General features: G+C 44.3%; 2 gene segments (V, D, J or C); both read right to left on the bottom strand.

The window, feature by feature from the left end:
- Positions 1-16087, bottom strand: part of LOC128346630 (M1-specific T cell receptor beta chain-like) — a 78778-nt gene that overhangs the window by 33313 nt on the left and 29378 nt on the right.
- Positions 1939-2977, bottom strand: LOC128346631 (T cell receptor alpha variable 13-1-like). The segment is given in 2 exon segments: positions 1939-2414; positions 2840-2977. Coding segments are annotated over 2 exon segments (492 nt in total).

Genomic DNA, 16087 nt, shown 5'->3' with positions numbered 1-16087 from the left:
GAGACTGGTCCAGACTCAAACTGAACCGGGCCAGCCAGTTCCGTGCACATCCCTAGTTTATTTTTAAGAGAAGGAAATCGACAGCCTGAGGAAAATGGAGAGAAGCAGCAAAAGAAGGGGGTGGGGCAGGGGAGAAAGGCAGGCATCTAAATTATTTTGAGCCACCTTACTTTGACTTGAATGTGGAATATCAACTTTGGTAATAAAAATAAATAAATAAAATATATGTTGAAATGTTACAGTTGAAATCCATATTGTAAGGAAAGGCGGGTCCTGGGTCTAAGAAAACGGTGAAAATCCTGCCTGGTTGTCTATACCAGGAGATTCTGGCTATATCCTATTAGCTAAGCCACTGTGGGTTTTTGTAAAGGCCTCTCGGAGAAATGTATCATTGTGGCCCCCTGTCCCCACAATGATTTAGACTCATACAGAAATGGCTTTTCTGTGCACTCTGCCGCAGGAATCGGCAGCAGAACAAGGGCTTGTGTTTCAACTGACTTCAGGAAAAGTGGTAAGATTGGTGGGAGCAATCAAAGACTTCTAAACAGATGGCAGCAGCTCACAGAGAGGCTTTTCTACTCAGGAAGCCACAGTGGCCTCCATTTCCTACTGCTCTGCCAAACTGGTATCTGAAATTGAGTTTCGGAAAATCTGCAAGCGACCTGTGAGTGGCAAACAACTACACAGACAGAGATCTCACCCTACATACAGAAATGCAATTAATTAATCAATCAATCAATTAATTCAATTGATAGAAATGTAATAAAGATAGATAGATAGATAGATAGATAGATAGATAGATAGATAGATAGATAGATAGATAGATAGATAGATAGATAGATACTTCCTCTTAAGAAAGATGTAAATCTCTAGAGAGAAGGTGCACACAACAAACCTCCATCCTGCAAAAGAAACACAATTAAGAGAGCTAGTGTAGTGTGCAGAGACAAAATTGAGTCCCAGCTATGAGGTAGGGATTATCCTCTGTTCCAGTTTTACCTTCTTAGGCAAGCCACTGTTCTCTCAGCCCCAGCCACTCATCTGCAATGTGGAAAGAATAATGCTGGCTTCCCCTACAGGGTTGTTATAAAGGTTAGTAAGGTAATATATGTGAAGTACTTTGAATGCTCAAAAGCACTATAGAACTGTTGCGAGCACTGAACACTCAATGCATTTTTTCCGGGAAGCAAAATATTTGTTCTCCCATACAAGCCAGCTTGCCTTCTTGGATGAGTAGAATACACAATGATTGCTGCTCATCATCTCGTAAGAAGCACTTTTATTTGGTGTGAAATCGCGTTTGCTAATACTGAAACTAACCTGTGATTTCCCTGTGGATGTGGGAGGAGCTATGATCTTGTGCTAGTTCCGTCCTCATTTGTGGCACTGTTTACACAAGTGAGTAGTTATTTCCACATGCAGCAACACATGAACGGACACACAGCAATCACACAAAACTACAGAATAGGGACATGGGCATTCTGGGCACATTCGGACAATAATGAAGGTTTGTGGATGGTAGGCCCTCTTTGTTTCACAGGGCATTGATCAAGTCTGAGCTACTATTGATAACGCGAGTTTTTTCATGTAGGGACATAGTTTTAAAGCAGTGTGTCTCATCTGGAAGTGTCGTCACTGTATTCAGTAAAAGCACAGCCAGAGCAAGCTCCGAAAAGACATTTCTGCAAGCCAGTTGTGGAGGGTACTGCTTGGCTAACCTCGTGTAATGTCATCTCCCCCTACACCCAGAGAAGTTTTATTCTTGTAAATACTAGCATTCTTAACAGGGTGGATAATGAACACAGAAACACACCAAGAATAGTTTTTTGTTTTGTTTTTCCCCCTTTTCTTTTTAAAAGGCAGACAGCCTGCCTGAAATGATGGAGCGTGGGAGAGACAGACTGATAGCTGAACCAGCACTGATCTTCCTTGTGTGTGTCTTTCTCTTGTTTAAATTGCGAAGCTGGGCTCTCACCGTAGAACCCATTGTGACCGCTCTTTAAACGCTACATGTGTCTTCACCATTACTGGCATTAGAAATGCAGACCCCATAGCCCTGTTCTTGTGGGGAGTTCCTGGAGGTTTGCAGCACTGTGGGTTAGAGGCGCAGAAGTACAAAGCAGTGTCCTCGGGCATCAGCTTGGTTATCTGCAGCGAGCAGTGCTTGTCTTGGTCATGTTCTATTTTGAACCTTGGGTCGTCAAACTCCTCTTCAAGCGCAGGGGCTGAATTCCCTTTCATTATGCTGCCAATGAGTTCCAGCTTTCCTTGTGCTTTCTTCTGCCGGTACCAATACATCCAGTTGTGATTTGTGTTGTTCTGGTAGCATTGTATTTTGCCCATGTCTTCTTCAGGCTGCCGTATCACCCACCGGGGCATTTGGGAGAGCAGCACACGCTCTTCTTCACAAGGAACTAACAGAAAGAGAGAGGAGGGGAAGCCAATGGACAGGTTTAGGAGGCTGGTAGGTACACAGTACACAGTAGCATAATGACCAGAATCAAAAGCTGGTAGATGTCAATAAGCAAGACAATCTAACTTCTTTTTGGAAACTCATCATTTCTAGCTTTATCAGTCTGATTTAATTGCCGTTTGCTAAGACTAGTCAACTCACCAGCAGATTGGAAGAGTTACTGCCCATAATGTTTACATACATCTGACTTTCTCCTCAGGTAAACAGGTTTTGTGGATTTCAAAAAACCTGCAAAACCTGTTTAATCAGAGATGACAGTAGGATCAAAGAAATTATGTGGGAAATAGCGCCTCTCTCAAACTACTTCTTTTAAAAGTTATCATTTGTCTCCAGTCTATTTTTGTTTCTGTTTTTTCTTTTACTTACGTAGAGGAATGGAGGACCACAAAAGGAACAGGTACAGTTGAGACATCATTTGCTCTGTTCAAAGTGTCCATCTGGATGACAATGAAGGAGGTGAACTGCTGATAATGATCACTAAGCAAATGATGTCAGGTGCTTCACATTTCCTATACTCTCAGACTGGTTAATGATAGCTCAGCTCCTACCCTTATATAGCTTCTCAGAGTATGAATCACAACGTTAAAAGGTCTCTCTCTTTCTCTTAAAAAAATTGAAAAGGGGTTGCACATTCTGTTGCTTCTCTGATAATAATGCCCAGTATCGATAGGAACTCATTTGGAGTATTTAAAGTGTTGCATGCACAATACATCTTTACAACAGCCCTCTAAGGTTGACTGCTATTATCATTCCCATACAGCAGATATGGGATTGAGGCCAAGAGAGTAACTGAAGCTATTCACATGATGGGACGAAATCAGGCTAGCCTTCGCTAGCCCGATCTCATCCCAACATGGGAACCACCGGGCTTGGCTGCGAGCCCCGTGGTTCCTGAGCGGGTAACCCGCTCAAGTAGCCTGCTCCTCAAACCGGGTTTGCAGAGCTAGTGCTTCGCAAACCTGGTTTTTGGGATCATGAGTAGCTCCGGCACGGCTCCACGCTGTGGCTACTCATGAGTAGATGCCCAGTGGGAAGCTGAAAAGCAGCCTCCCGGCTCAGGGATCTCTCCAGTATGCCCTGCGCACTCACACAGGGCATACTGGAGCTTCTGGGGACCACTCGGCCCCCAATCCTCCCAGCCCCTGCCGGCTCTGTCATGGAGCCGACAGTCGTGTGGGCAGCTGATCCGGCTGCCCAGGGCTCCCGCCTTGCTCGTCTGCGGGGAGACCGGGCTTAGCCCACTCTCCCCGCAAACCCAGTCAAAGCGAGTCTCACTGCTTAGACCTGCCTCAGTGTTTGCCTAGGGTCACCTCGTAAGTTCATGGCTGGTGGCCTAGTTTACAGTTGCCCCACTAAGGGCCAAATGACACCATTGCTTCAACCACTGTGCTTAACACAGAAAAATACCTTCTATGACAAAAAGCAGCCATGGGAGAGAGCCCAAGTCTGATTGGGGCCATGGTGTGCAGCAAGGGGGAAAGGGTTAACTCTTTCCCCTCATGCCATTCTCCCACCACAGTGGTGATGTGCGGCAGACCATAACTGCAGGGGCAAATAGTAAGAAAAGTGCACAAATCAATTTTTTTGATTCCATTTGTGCCCAAAACAAATCACCCCTGATTTGTTTTGTGCCCAAATCTATCCCCCCCATCACCCCAGATTCAATTTGAATTTGCTTTGATTTGATTTGGATTCGGATCAATTTGGACCACTTAACAAGGTCCTAGGGGCACCAAATTTGGGTGGTAGGTGGGTCCCTACCACCCAGATTTTAAGGCAGTGGGAACTTGGTAGATTTTTAATGAATTATTTTAGTTTTTACTGGTTTTGAACTTTCCCATCATAGGAAATAATGGGGATTCGACATTGCCATATCCTAACCCTAACACGGATCTCCAGCTTTCATTAAAAAAAATTAAAAAAATCTAAGCTCTAGCCCTTGAAGAAGTGGAGTTATGGAGCAAAATGTGTGGTCATTATTTTTCAAGTGTTCAGATTCTTTGGTGTATAATAACTTTTGCTCATAATGAATCCCTATGAGGATTGATTGCACACCTCCATTTCTTCTGTTCATTTTGACTGTCACTGGACAGTGCCAACTGTCAACGGCCATGTGCCAACTACACCCCGCATCCACCCCCACCTTCAATGCAGTGGAGTACTCATTTTAATTTTTAGGACTATTGAAATGTTTGGATTCTTTGGTGTATAATAACGTTTCCTCATAATGAATCCCTATGATAATTCATTATATGACTTCATTTCTTCTGTTCATTTTGACTATCACTGGACAGTGCCAACTGTCAACTGCCATGTGCCAACTACACCCCGCCACCCCCCCCCCCCCACAGACACACACTGGGATACTCAATTTAATTTTTAGATATTTTTAAAAATGTTTAGATTCTTTTGTGTCTTCATTACACACCTTCATTTCTTCTGTTCATTTTGACCCCACTGCTTTGCAGTTGGGGGTGGGGAATTAGTGGCATCCCATGTTCCAACTACTCCCCAACCCACAAGCTGCTGGGGACTCAGTTTATATTTTAGGCATTTTTGAGGTGTTTAGACTCATTGGTGTGTAATGAATCCTTATAGGGATTCATTATGAGGAAAGGTTATTAGACACCAAAGAGCCTAAACACTTGGAAAAAAACTTAGAACATAAACTGAGTAGTACCCCACTGCCTTGCGGGTGGGAGTGGGGTGTAGTTGGCACATGGCAGTTGACAGTTGGCACTGTCATTGGAGGACAGCTGGTCTTGTGGTAGCAACATGACTTGTCCCCTTAGCTAAGCAAGGTCTGCCCTGGTTACAAATGAATGGGAGACTAGAAGTGTGAACACTGTAAGATATTCCCCTCAAGGGATGGAGGTGCTCTGGGAAGAGCATCAGAAGATTCCAAGTTCTTTCCCTGGCATCTTCAAGATAGGGCTGAGAGAGATTCCTGCCTGCAACCTTGGAGAAGCTGCTGCCAGTCTGTGAAGACAATACTGAGCTAGATAGACCAATGGTCAGACTCAGTATATGGCAGCTTCCTATGTTCCTATGTTCCACTGTCCAAATGACAGTCAAAATGAACAGAAGAAATGAAAGTGTGTAATGAATCCTCATAGGGATTCATTGCAGGAAAGTTATTATACACCAAAGAATCGAAACACTTGAAAAATAGTGACCACACATTTTGCTCCATAACTCCACTTCTACAAGGCTAGAGCTTAACTTTAAAAAAATAAATAAATCTGGGAATACACGGAAATTAAGAGGAGGGATCCGAATCTCAAATCAATTCAAATTGAATCAGGCATGATTCGATTTGGATCCGAATCTATCCAATGGACCACAGGGGTGATTTGTTTTGTCTCCAAATCACTTGAATCAGCTTGATTAGGATACAAATTGATTTGTACTGAATCAATTTGCATATCCCTACAAATAGTCATTTCAGGAAGGGGTGGCTTTCAGCAGGACAAGACCATCAGGGGGACCTCCATCGTCCCAATAAGAATGGCTTCCCTGGTGCAGCTGCTTTTTGTCAAAGAAGTAGAGTTTCTAGGTTTAAGCAAGCCTCTTTAAAATGCATTTAAGTCAACAGGAGGTTTGGTCATCTCCTAATGCCTAGTTCTCACTGAGGTAATAAACCTGAGTCTGGTTTCACCCTGTCGTGCTAGTTTGTGTGTGTGCAGGGATTGAGGATACGAAGGAACATTCACAGTCACAAAAGCCTCCATCTAGCTACACACCAGCATACATACACAAAGGATTTCGTCAGAGGATGAAGCAAATGTATTTGTTACTGCATATACTGCCATCTGCTGCCATACTGAGACCTCTACCATTTTGATTGCTTTAAGGATGGCTTCAAAAGGGGCTTAGACAAATTCATGGAGGACAAGTCTATCAATGACTACTAGTCTGGTGGCTACATGCCACCTCCAGCCTCAGAGGCAAGATGCCTTTAAGTACCAGTTGCAGGGGAGCAACAACAGGAGAGAGGGCATGGCCTCACCTCTTGCCTGTGGGCTTCTCAGAGGCATCTGGTGGGCCACCGTGTGAAACAGGTTGCTGGTCTAGTTAGGCCTTGGGTCTGATCGAGCAGGGCTGTTCTTGTGATGCAACCAACAGATAGTAGGCCTAATTCATCCTTCAACAGGGGTTTAGAGAAAGACGTGAGATCACCCCATGCTCCAAACCTGTGATGTTATCAACCACCACAACAAATATTTATATAACACTTTGCAACAAAAGTTCCCAAAGTGGCTTACACAGAGAAATAATAAAAAAGTAAGATGGCTCCCTGTCCCCAAAGGGCTCACAATCTAAAAAAGAAACGTAAGATAGACACCAGCAACAGTCACTGGAGGCACTGTGCTGGGGGTGGATAGGGCCAGTTACTTCCCCCCTGCTAAGTAAAGAGAATCACCACTTTAAAAAGTTGCCTCTTTGCTCAATCAGCAGGGGTTACTGCTGGAGGCAGCAAAGAGCTAATGGACCTTTAAAAAGAAAAGAAAAGATGAAGGTTGAATTCTGTAGCGTTTTAAAAATGTATTCATCATGCTTATTCTAAACATAGAAATTACTGTCTAGATAACATGCAGCTCAATCTAGTCAACCTTACTCAGAAGTAAATCTTAGTTATGTCAATGGAAATTTTGTCCCAAGCGAGTGTGTATAGGACTACAGACTAAGAGGCTAAGAGACTAGCAGTCTGCAGTCACTGGCTGACATCCTGAACAATGGACGTCATTGTAAACCGCCCAGAGACACACGTTTTGGGCGGTATAGGAATATGTTAAATAAATAAATAAATAAATAAATAAATAAATAAATAAATGTGTGTGCTTTGAGCCCTTGCGGGCATTCAGTAATAGCCCCCATACTACTCCCCTAGGCCTCTAGCACACGTGCTGTTACAGAAGAGGGCTAAGAAACTGGAGTGCTTCTTCTTCCTGCCCACTGGAACTGCTCTGTAACTTCAGAAACCCGTTGCCGATCTTCAGTGATGTGTTTCTGATCCTACGGAGCAGTTTCAGGTGGGGAAATGGAACTGGAAGAAGAGCTCAGCGTGCACGTATGCACACCCACACTGTGCTTTCAGGGGCCCACCTAGGAAATTTCGGTGTCTGGACCTGAAGGGCTTCGGAGCCCACCCACCTCCGACCACCACATTTTAAAAAAAAAAAAGTTGGAGGGTTTTTTAAAGTTCTTTTAAAAGGGAACCTGCATTTTTTTGAAGGCATCCCATGGACGGCCTCCCCAGAAGCTGAATCACGGCGCCAAAAACTCCAATAATTGTAGCCACCATTGTGCGCGGCTGAGGAGTGGGGGGTGAGCTGAGCAGGCCTCCCCCACTCCCATGATGTCGGCAGCGAGTGAAACAGAAGTGGCCCTTGGGCCCGACTGTTCGGCCCAGCAGCCCGTGAGAACTGTGAGGTACTCCAGTGCGCCTGCGCAGTTGGAATAGAGGGTCGCAAGATCCAAACTCACGGACTTGCGGTACTCTATTCTAACTGCGCAGGTGCAATGGAGTACTTCACAGTTCTCAAGGGCCGCAGAGCCAAATGGTCAGACCCTGCTCCATCTGCCGCCACCACGGGTGGCTCAGTTCACTCCCCACACCTTGGCCGTGCACATGACAGCTAGAATTATTGACATTTTGGGCACTGCAATTCGGCGCCATGGGGCAGCAGCAGGGCGGGCACAGGGTGGGGTGGTGGCAGGAGGCCCCCCCCAGGCCTTTTGAGGCCACCCTGGCCCTTGGAGGCCATGGACCGGGGCCCCAAGGTCTGGGGTAAGAGCACCTCTGTGTGCTTTTAGGAATTTGGCACAACCCACTTTCTAACAAACTGGTTGTGCTGTTGTAATGCATAGTTAGAGTCTTCACATAATTGTCCATTATTAAAGATTCACATGTTTGTACTGGTGGAAGGGCACATATCACATTTTGTTCAGTTGTACAATCTGCCCTAGATTAAATGGAAGGGGAAATGGTTCTGCATGGTTTTTTTTTTTTTTTTAACCAGAAGCTGTCTGTGCATAGGACTGATTGGCTGAAACTAGTGAAGCCCACTTCTCCCTTCCTCTCTACAGAAATTTTTCAGCATTAAACATTGATTCTGTTTTTTGAGAGAAAGGGGATGGGAGAGAATAAATGTACATGTAACACTTTATAAATAAAAATGCAACCATCCTAAAGAGGGGCAAGTTAGATGTCACTGGTCAGTCCCTCTGCTGATTATATTTTAAAGGCTGAAGGAAGCCAAGCTCACCCCTCGGCAGGAAGGAGGAAGCATGTCGTATGCAATTTGTATGCAGAGTCTGTGGTGGGTTTTGCTTTTCAAAAAGTAATTCTTGATACTTCCAGTAGGGGGAAACCGTCAACTGTGATAGATTTGAATGTGCTGATTGAAATTTTGCAGGATGTTCACAGAGAACCTTTCCAAATGGTATTTATAACAGCTTGATTTTTGGCTTTCATGAGCAATATTGCTAGATGGCCAGACGACACGTAGCCCTTACCACATTTTTTGCTGATGAATCGCTTCCAAATTTGTGAGAGATGCTACACCTTCTCAGACTACTTTTCTACTATCTTGAACAGGGGAAAATAATGCAGGAGGAAGAATAATGTCTGCACAGATTCCACACTAGCCTTCTAGGCTTTGCCTGTGGGTAATGAGTGACACATGGGTAGTCTGGTGTTGAAAGTTGCCACCTCACATGCCCCCTCATTTCTGTACCTGAGCACAACTATTGCAGATCGCTACGCAATTACACACAGTTCTTTTTCAGTCCACAAGTCATTAAGGTGTTCTTCATCAATCCCCAGCTATTTGGCACTCTTTAAAAAATACACTCTCTTGAATTTTGCCCAGAAATGTATCAGCAGCCACTGTAGTTCTTTCAACACAGGAGTAATATGGTATCTCCAGAGAGGAGAGCTGGTCTTGTGGTAGCAAGCATGACTTGTCCCCATAGCTAAGCAGGGTCTGCCCTGGTTGCATATGAATGGGAGACTAGAAGTGTGGGCACTGTAAGATATTCCCCTCAGGGGATGGAGCCGCTCTGGGAATAGGAGCAGGTTTCAAGTTCCCTCCCTGGCTTCTCCAAGATAGGGCTGAGAGAGATTCCTGCCTGCAACCTTGGAGAAGCCTCTGCCAGTCTGTGAAGACAATACTGAGCTAGATAGACCAATGGCCTGACTCAGTATATGGCAGTTTCCTATGTTCCTATATGATCCAGAGACCAGCCTAGCCCCCACATTCTGAACCAACTGCAGTTTCTGGACTATGTACAAAGGCAGTCCCACATAGAGCGCATTGTAGTAATCCAGCCTAGAGGTTACCAGCATATGTACCACCATTTTGAGGTCGTTCATCTCAAGAAATGGACACAGCTGGTGTATCAGACAAAGCTGATAAAAAGCACCTCTGGCCACCACATCAACCTGGGACACCAGGGAGAGTTTTGTGTCCAGAAGCACCCCCAGACTGTGTACCTGTTCCTTCCAGGGGAGTGTGACCCCATTCAGAACCGGCAGATCAAAATAGTCTTGCAATTTCCAACCCTGCACAATAAGTACCTCCTCCTTATCTGGATTGAGTCTCAGTTTGTTATCCCTCATCCAGCCCATTACTTCCTCCAGGCAGGCATTTAGGGAGGTTATGCCTTCTCCTTACGGTTGACATGGAGAAATAGATTTGGGTGTCAAAAGAATATTGATAACACCTGGCCTGCACCAAATCTCCTGATGATATCTCCCAGCGGTTTCATTTAGATGTTAAACAATATCAGAGACAATATGGAGCCCTGAGGGACACCATAGGAAAGTTCAGATTTTGAAGAACAACAGTTTCCAAGACACACCATTTGGAATTTGCCTGTGAGGTAGGAGCAGAACCACTGCAAAGCAGTGCCTCCCACCCTCAATCCCCTTAGATGTTCCAGAAGGATACTATGGTCAATAGTAGCGAAAACCGCCAAGAGTTCCAAAAGGACCAACAGAGTCACACTCCCTCTGTCAATTCCCAATTGGAGATCATCCATCAGGCCGACCAAGCCAGTCTACACCGCATAGCATGCCTGAAAACCAGTTTGAAATGGGTCTAGATAATTAGTTTCCTCCAAGACCGCCTGGAGCTGGGAGGCCATCACCTTCTCGATCACCTTGCCCAGCCATGGAAGGTTAGAGACAGGCCTGTAGTTGCTTAACTCTGAGGGATCCAAGGCAGGCTTCTTCGGAAGCAGTCTAATGATTGCCTCCTTTAGACAAGGAGACATCCTGCCCTCCCTCAGAGATGCTTTTATAATCTCTACCAGGCCCTCTTCAACTGCCTCCCTGCCATATAGTATAAGCCATGTCAGGCAAGGATCAAGAGGGCAGGTGGTAGGTCACATGAATCCGAGCAACTTGTTCACATCCTCAGGAGTCATAAACTGAAATTGATTCATCACATGAGAAGAGCTGCTGGACACCTCGTCATCAGACTCTGTAACAATTGTGGAGTTTGAATCCAAGTCAGCCCGAATACAAGAGATTTTGTCCACACAAAAACTCATTTAAAACATCACAGCGAGTAATTGTTGGTTCCAAGTACTGATTCAAGGGGGAAGGGGCGCACATTAGCCCCTTCACAAGCCTGAACAACTCCGCCGGACATGAACTTGCGGATGCGATATGGGAGGAAAAGAATAGCTTCTTTGCTGCACCTGAGCATAGATCTTCAAATGTGCTCTATGTAGCAATCTGTCAGATTCGAATTGAGTCTTTTCCCACTTGCGTTCTAGTCGTCTACCTCACCGCTTCAGCCACCATAGTTCTTCCGTATACCAAGGGGCTAGTTTCAAAGCGGGTTGGAGAGGACACTTGGTAGTGCTTGTGTTCACTGCCCTGGTGAGTTGATTATTCCAATTCTCCACTAGAGTGTCGACAGGGTCACCAGCAGAGCCAACACCAAATCCCTCCAAGGCCTCTTGGAATCCTATTGGATGAAATAACGTTCTTGGGCAGACCATTCTGATTGGCCCCTGCGGAGGTGAGATGTGGTCATAAGTCCAACCTTAACCAGATGGTGGTCCATTCATGACAATGGGGAAATCACAGAAGTCCCCATCCATGGAACACCATCCTGTTCAGAGTGAAAGACCAGATCAAGCGTGTGACCAGCAATATGTGTCGGTTCCAAGACCACTTGGGATAGGCCCATAGTTGTCATGGCCGCTATGAACTCCTGAGCCGTCCCAGACAAATTGGTCCCAAAGTGAACATTGAAGTCCCGCAGCACCACAAGCCTGGGAGACTCCAATGCCAAACTCAAGACCAAGTCCATCAGCTCAGTTACTGGCGATCAGTACACCAACAGAAGTCCCAGTCTATCCCTGGTCCCCAAACTTAGGTACACACATTCAATGTCGTCAGACACTTTGACAGGGAGCCCGGCAAGGGAGATATTGTTCTTATAGACCACAGCCACTCCACCTCCCACCCACTTCCCCTCCCCTGCTCCTCAACAGAGTACTCTGGAGGGAGAAGCTGGGACCAGACTGGGCCACCAGCCTCACCCAACCAAGTCTTTGTAATACATACCAGATCTGCCCCTTCATCCAGAATCAGATCATGTATGAATTCAGATTTATTCTGGACCGAACTGGCATTACAAAGGAGCAAGATGAGGCTCTGTGGGTGGTTAGCATTGCTTTCCAAGGTCAAAGAGCTGGCAGAACAGCCAGAAGGGGAAACAGCAATTAAGTTTCTGATTTCCCTTCCCCTGCAACAGCCTGCTGACCTCTCAACGTTACTTCTTCTATTCCCCACCACCACTGGAATAGCTGCCCCATAATCAGTGGATACACCCCCTGTCTCCCCATCTCCAGACAAACTCAGCCAGAATTTCAAACAGAAGCCCATTTAAAAAGCTACCTACCTTTATACACCATGACGGATCCTGAGCCAGACAGCCTGGCCTTCACCCTCATTATCCCCCGAAGTGCCTCCCCCAAAGGGGCGACAGGCCGTGTTCCTATAAAGGCCCAGAGCAGGGGAGGTGATACCAGGAACTGCTGAGTCACTCACCCCAGCCCCAGTCCTGCACACACTCTCCACAGACGTTCAGCAGGGGCAGCGGGCCGCAGTCCAACAGGGGAGGCAAGGATCAGGCAGGTGACAGCAGAAGGAGCCAACAGAGCCACACACAGAGTCTCTCACACCGGGCAGTACTGAATGGAAAGCAGATGGACTCTTCCTTTGCTCTGCTGGGCCTCTAGCTAGTGAGAAGCACCTCAGGCATGGAACGGATGTGATCCTGGAATGTCTGTGCCGCCGTCTCTATGATTGCACTACCATCTACCCTAGTCCTTCTCCCTATCATGCCCTCATTTGCAGACTTTCCCAATGGATATTACAGAGGGTATCATTGTTAGTGGCCAGTGACTGAAGTGGTCTCCAACTGTATCTCAGTCTATCCAAGAGCAGTTATTTAGCCCTCGTTTGATGGATCTGCAGGGTTCGGTTTTGTCCCCCATGCTGTTCAACATCTACATGAAACCACAGGAAGAGTTCATCCTGGGACTTGGACTAAGTTGTCAGCAATATGCAGATGATACTCAGCTCTATCTCTTCTGGTAGATGTCCTGGATCAGGGGCTGGAGGCAGTGATGGGTTGGATGTGGGCTAATAAACTGAGGTTGAATCTGGGCAAAACGGAGGTGCTGTTGGTCAGTAGGAGAAACAATTGGAATTTTACTGGTTCTGGATGGGGTTGCACACCCCTTGAAAGAGCAGGTTCACAGCTTGGGTGTATTGCTGGACCCGGCTCTGCTTTTGGAAGTTCAGGTGGAGGAGTGGCCAGGGGTGCCGTTGCACAGCTTTGAAAAGTGTGCCAGCTGCATCCCTTTCTCAAGAAGGCACATCTGGCCACTGCTACCCACGCCTTAGTCACATCACAGCTGGATTACTGTAATGTGTTCTACGTGGGGCTGCCCTTGAAGAATATTTGGAAACTGTAGCTAGTACAAAATGTGGCAGCTAGGATTTTATCCCATGTTGAAAGAGCTTCATTGGCTGCCAATTTGTTTCTGGGTCCCATTCAAGGTGTTGGTTTTGACCTTTAAAGCCGTTAACAGTTTGGGCCTGGGATACCTGAGGAACTACCTGTTACCAAGGGTTCCTGCTCACTTGACAAGGTCATTGGTGGGGGGTCTGCTCCACATGCCAATGGAAGAGGCTTGGCAGTTGTACACATGGGTCAGGGCCTTCTAATTTATTGCCCCCAAACTTTGGAACTCTCCCAGTGGGCATTCGCTCCTCAGTCTCCATCACACTTTTTAGAAAACAAGTGAAATCTTGGCTTTTTACTCAGGTTTTTATATGAGTCTTGCTTTTGTTGCTGCTGCTTTCTATTTTATGGTTATATTGTGCATGTTTTTAAAACTTTTAATTAGATTTATATTTTTATATTGCAACTTTAATATGTTTATTGTGTAACTTTTATAGGCTTATATTGCTTTAAATGTTTTGTAAACTCCCTTTGGGATTGTTTTAATGAAAGGTGATATAAACATTTAACAATAAACTAAAATAAACTTCCATTCTTCATCAAGAACAGGCTGGGTTTAGAAAGGTGCATAGAAAAAGACCAGATTTTTGTGTTGCATCATTTGATACAGAAGTTTATAAACGGGCCTCTCAAAAAATTGTGTGCAGCTTTTATAGATATATCCTCGCCTTTGATTTGATAGATAGGCATCATCTTTGGGATAAACTTGCCCAAACTAACATAGACAAGAAATTACTCCTGTTGATATATAATTCATGTTGGGGATTATATACTGATACTAAAATGAGGGTTAGAGTTGGTTATGAGGTGGCACTTACAGATGAAATGCAGACAGCTCGAGGAGTTAAACAAGGCTTTTTGCTAGCCTCTTTCTTATTTAATCACTATATAAACAATCTTGTTACTGAATTGACCTATTTGGATGTTCCCCTCCATCTGTGCAGGGTAGAAAGATGTCTGTTTTAATGTATGTTGATGATATGTTGCTATTATCTCTAAGGTTGGGTTGAAGAGAATGTTAAATAAATTTGATGAATACTGTCAAAATCAATTTCTTACAGTTAACTATTCTAAAACAAAGGTGATGGTATTCAGTAAATGTCCAGTCAGGTATAAATGGAATATGGGCATACATGAAATAGAACAAACATCCTCCTTCAAATATCTGGGTATCTGGGTATCTATTTAGATGAGTCAGGCACATGGAAAACACAGTTGTAAACTATAAAATTGACAGCTCTGAAGTCAAGTAGAGCTGTCTTGAAGTTTCACTGTTTTAGAGGAGGCAGATAAATAGTTCCAGCCATAAAAATCTTTGTTGGAAAAGTTATTGCCTAAATTTTATATGGGATTGAAATCTGGGGTCAAAATCCAAATGTTTTAATAGAGCTGGAGGTCTGCCAAAATAAGTTCCTGAGGACTGTTTTGTCATTACAATTTAGCTGCATTTCTTAGAACTGAGACTGGTCTTCCTTCAGTAGAAGCTAGAGCCATAAAGTTGGTTTTAATGTACTATGTGATAGTATTTGGAAATGCCTGAATATTGCCTTTCCAAACTCTGTTTTAGTGAGAAAAGGAAGAAAGCTTGGAAGAAAGGTAAAATTTTGTTTGGATTTGTTACACTCCAAAGGTATGTCACATGATTGTTTTAATAATCTTGGAAATGAAAACATGTTAAGATAATGGCTTTATGGGCTAGATACCCATCAGGATATGGAATTAATCAGGACTTCAAAATTTTCTTATTGGTATTTTTTATTTAAAATTAATCATGAGTGTGCTCATTATTGGCAAGGTCTTTCTCTTGCTTCATTAAGAATTGCATTTACAGAACTCTGATTTCAAACTATACCCTCTTCTTTTTAGATGGAAGATTGAGGCAAATTCCTAAAGAATTACAGTTTTGTCTTTGTGGCATTTTTGAAGTTGAGGACATAGAGCATTATGTATTCTATTGCTCCCTTTATTAGATAATACTAGAGAAAGATTTTTTTGGACAAATCTACTATTCAGTTTGTAATAAAAATGCTAAGGAGACAATTTGGTGGTTGTTGGCTGATGTTGACCCATATATTACATAGCAAACTGCTTTATTTGCAAAAGTGGCTAAGTGCATTGCATTTCTGGAAAATACTTCTGTAAATTGTAAAGGAGATTTTTAAACTGCTTTGTAAAGTCTTATAGTCATATACAATAAACTGAATGGGTGTGGGTATATATATTATACAGAAATACACTGAAAAATTGTCTTTTGTCATTTCCCCTGGGATTTAGGGTCATAGGGTCCCTCTTTGGAATCTGGAGACATACTAAAATCTTCAATTTTTTTCCATTGTTTCCTATGGGCAAATGCTGCTTTTGTTCCAGGGGAGGAAAAAAAAAATGATGTCAAAAGGGACCAAGAAGTCCATATACAGTGGTCCCTCTACTTACGAAATTAATCCGTTCCGAATGCACATTTGTAAGTCGAAAAGTTCGTAAGTCGAAAAGCGGTTTCCCATAGGAATGCATTGGGAACGGATTAATGCGTTCCGGAGCCTAGAAAAAAGACCCAGACCCC

This window comes from Hemicordylus capensis, chromosome 2, assembly GCF_027244095.1.
Source record: "Hemicordylus capensis ecotype Gifberg chromosome 2, rHemCap1.1.pri, whole genome shotgun sequence".
Classification (NCBI taxonomy): domain Eukaryota; kingdom Metazoa; phylum Chordata; class Lepidosauria; order Squamata; family Cordylidae; genus Hemicordylus; species Hemicordylus capensis.
The sequence above is the reverse complement of the archived record's forward strand: the minus strand, read 5'-3'. Positions and strand labels throughout refer to the sequence as shown.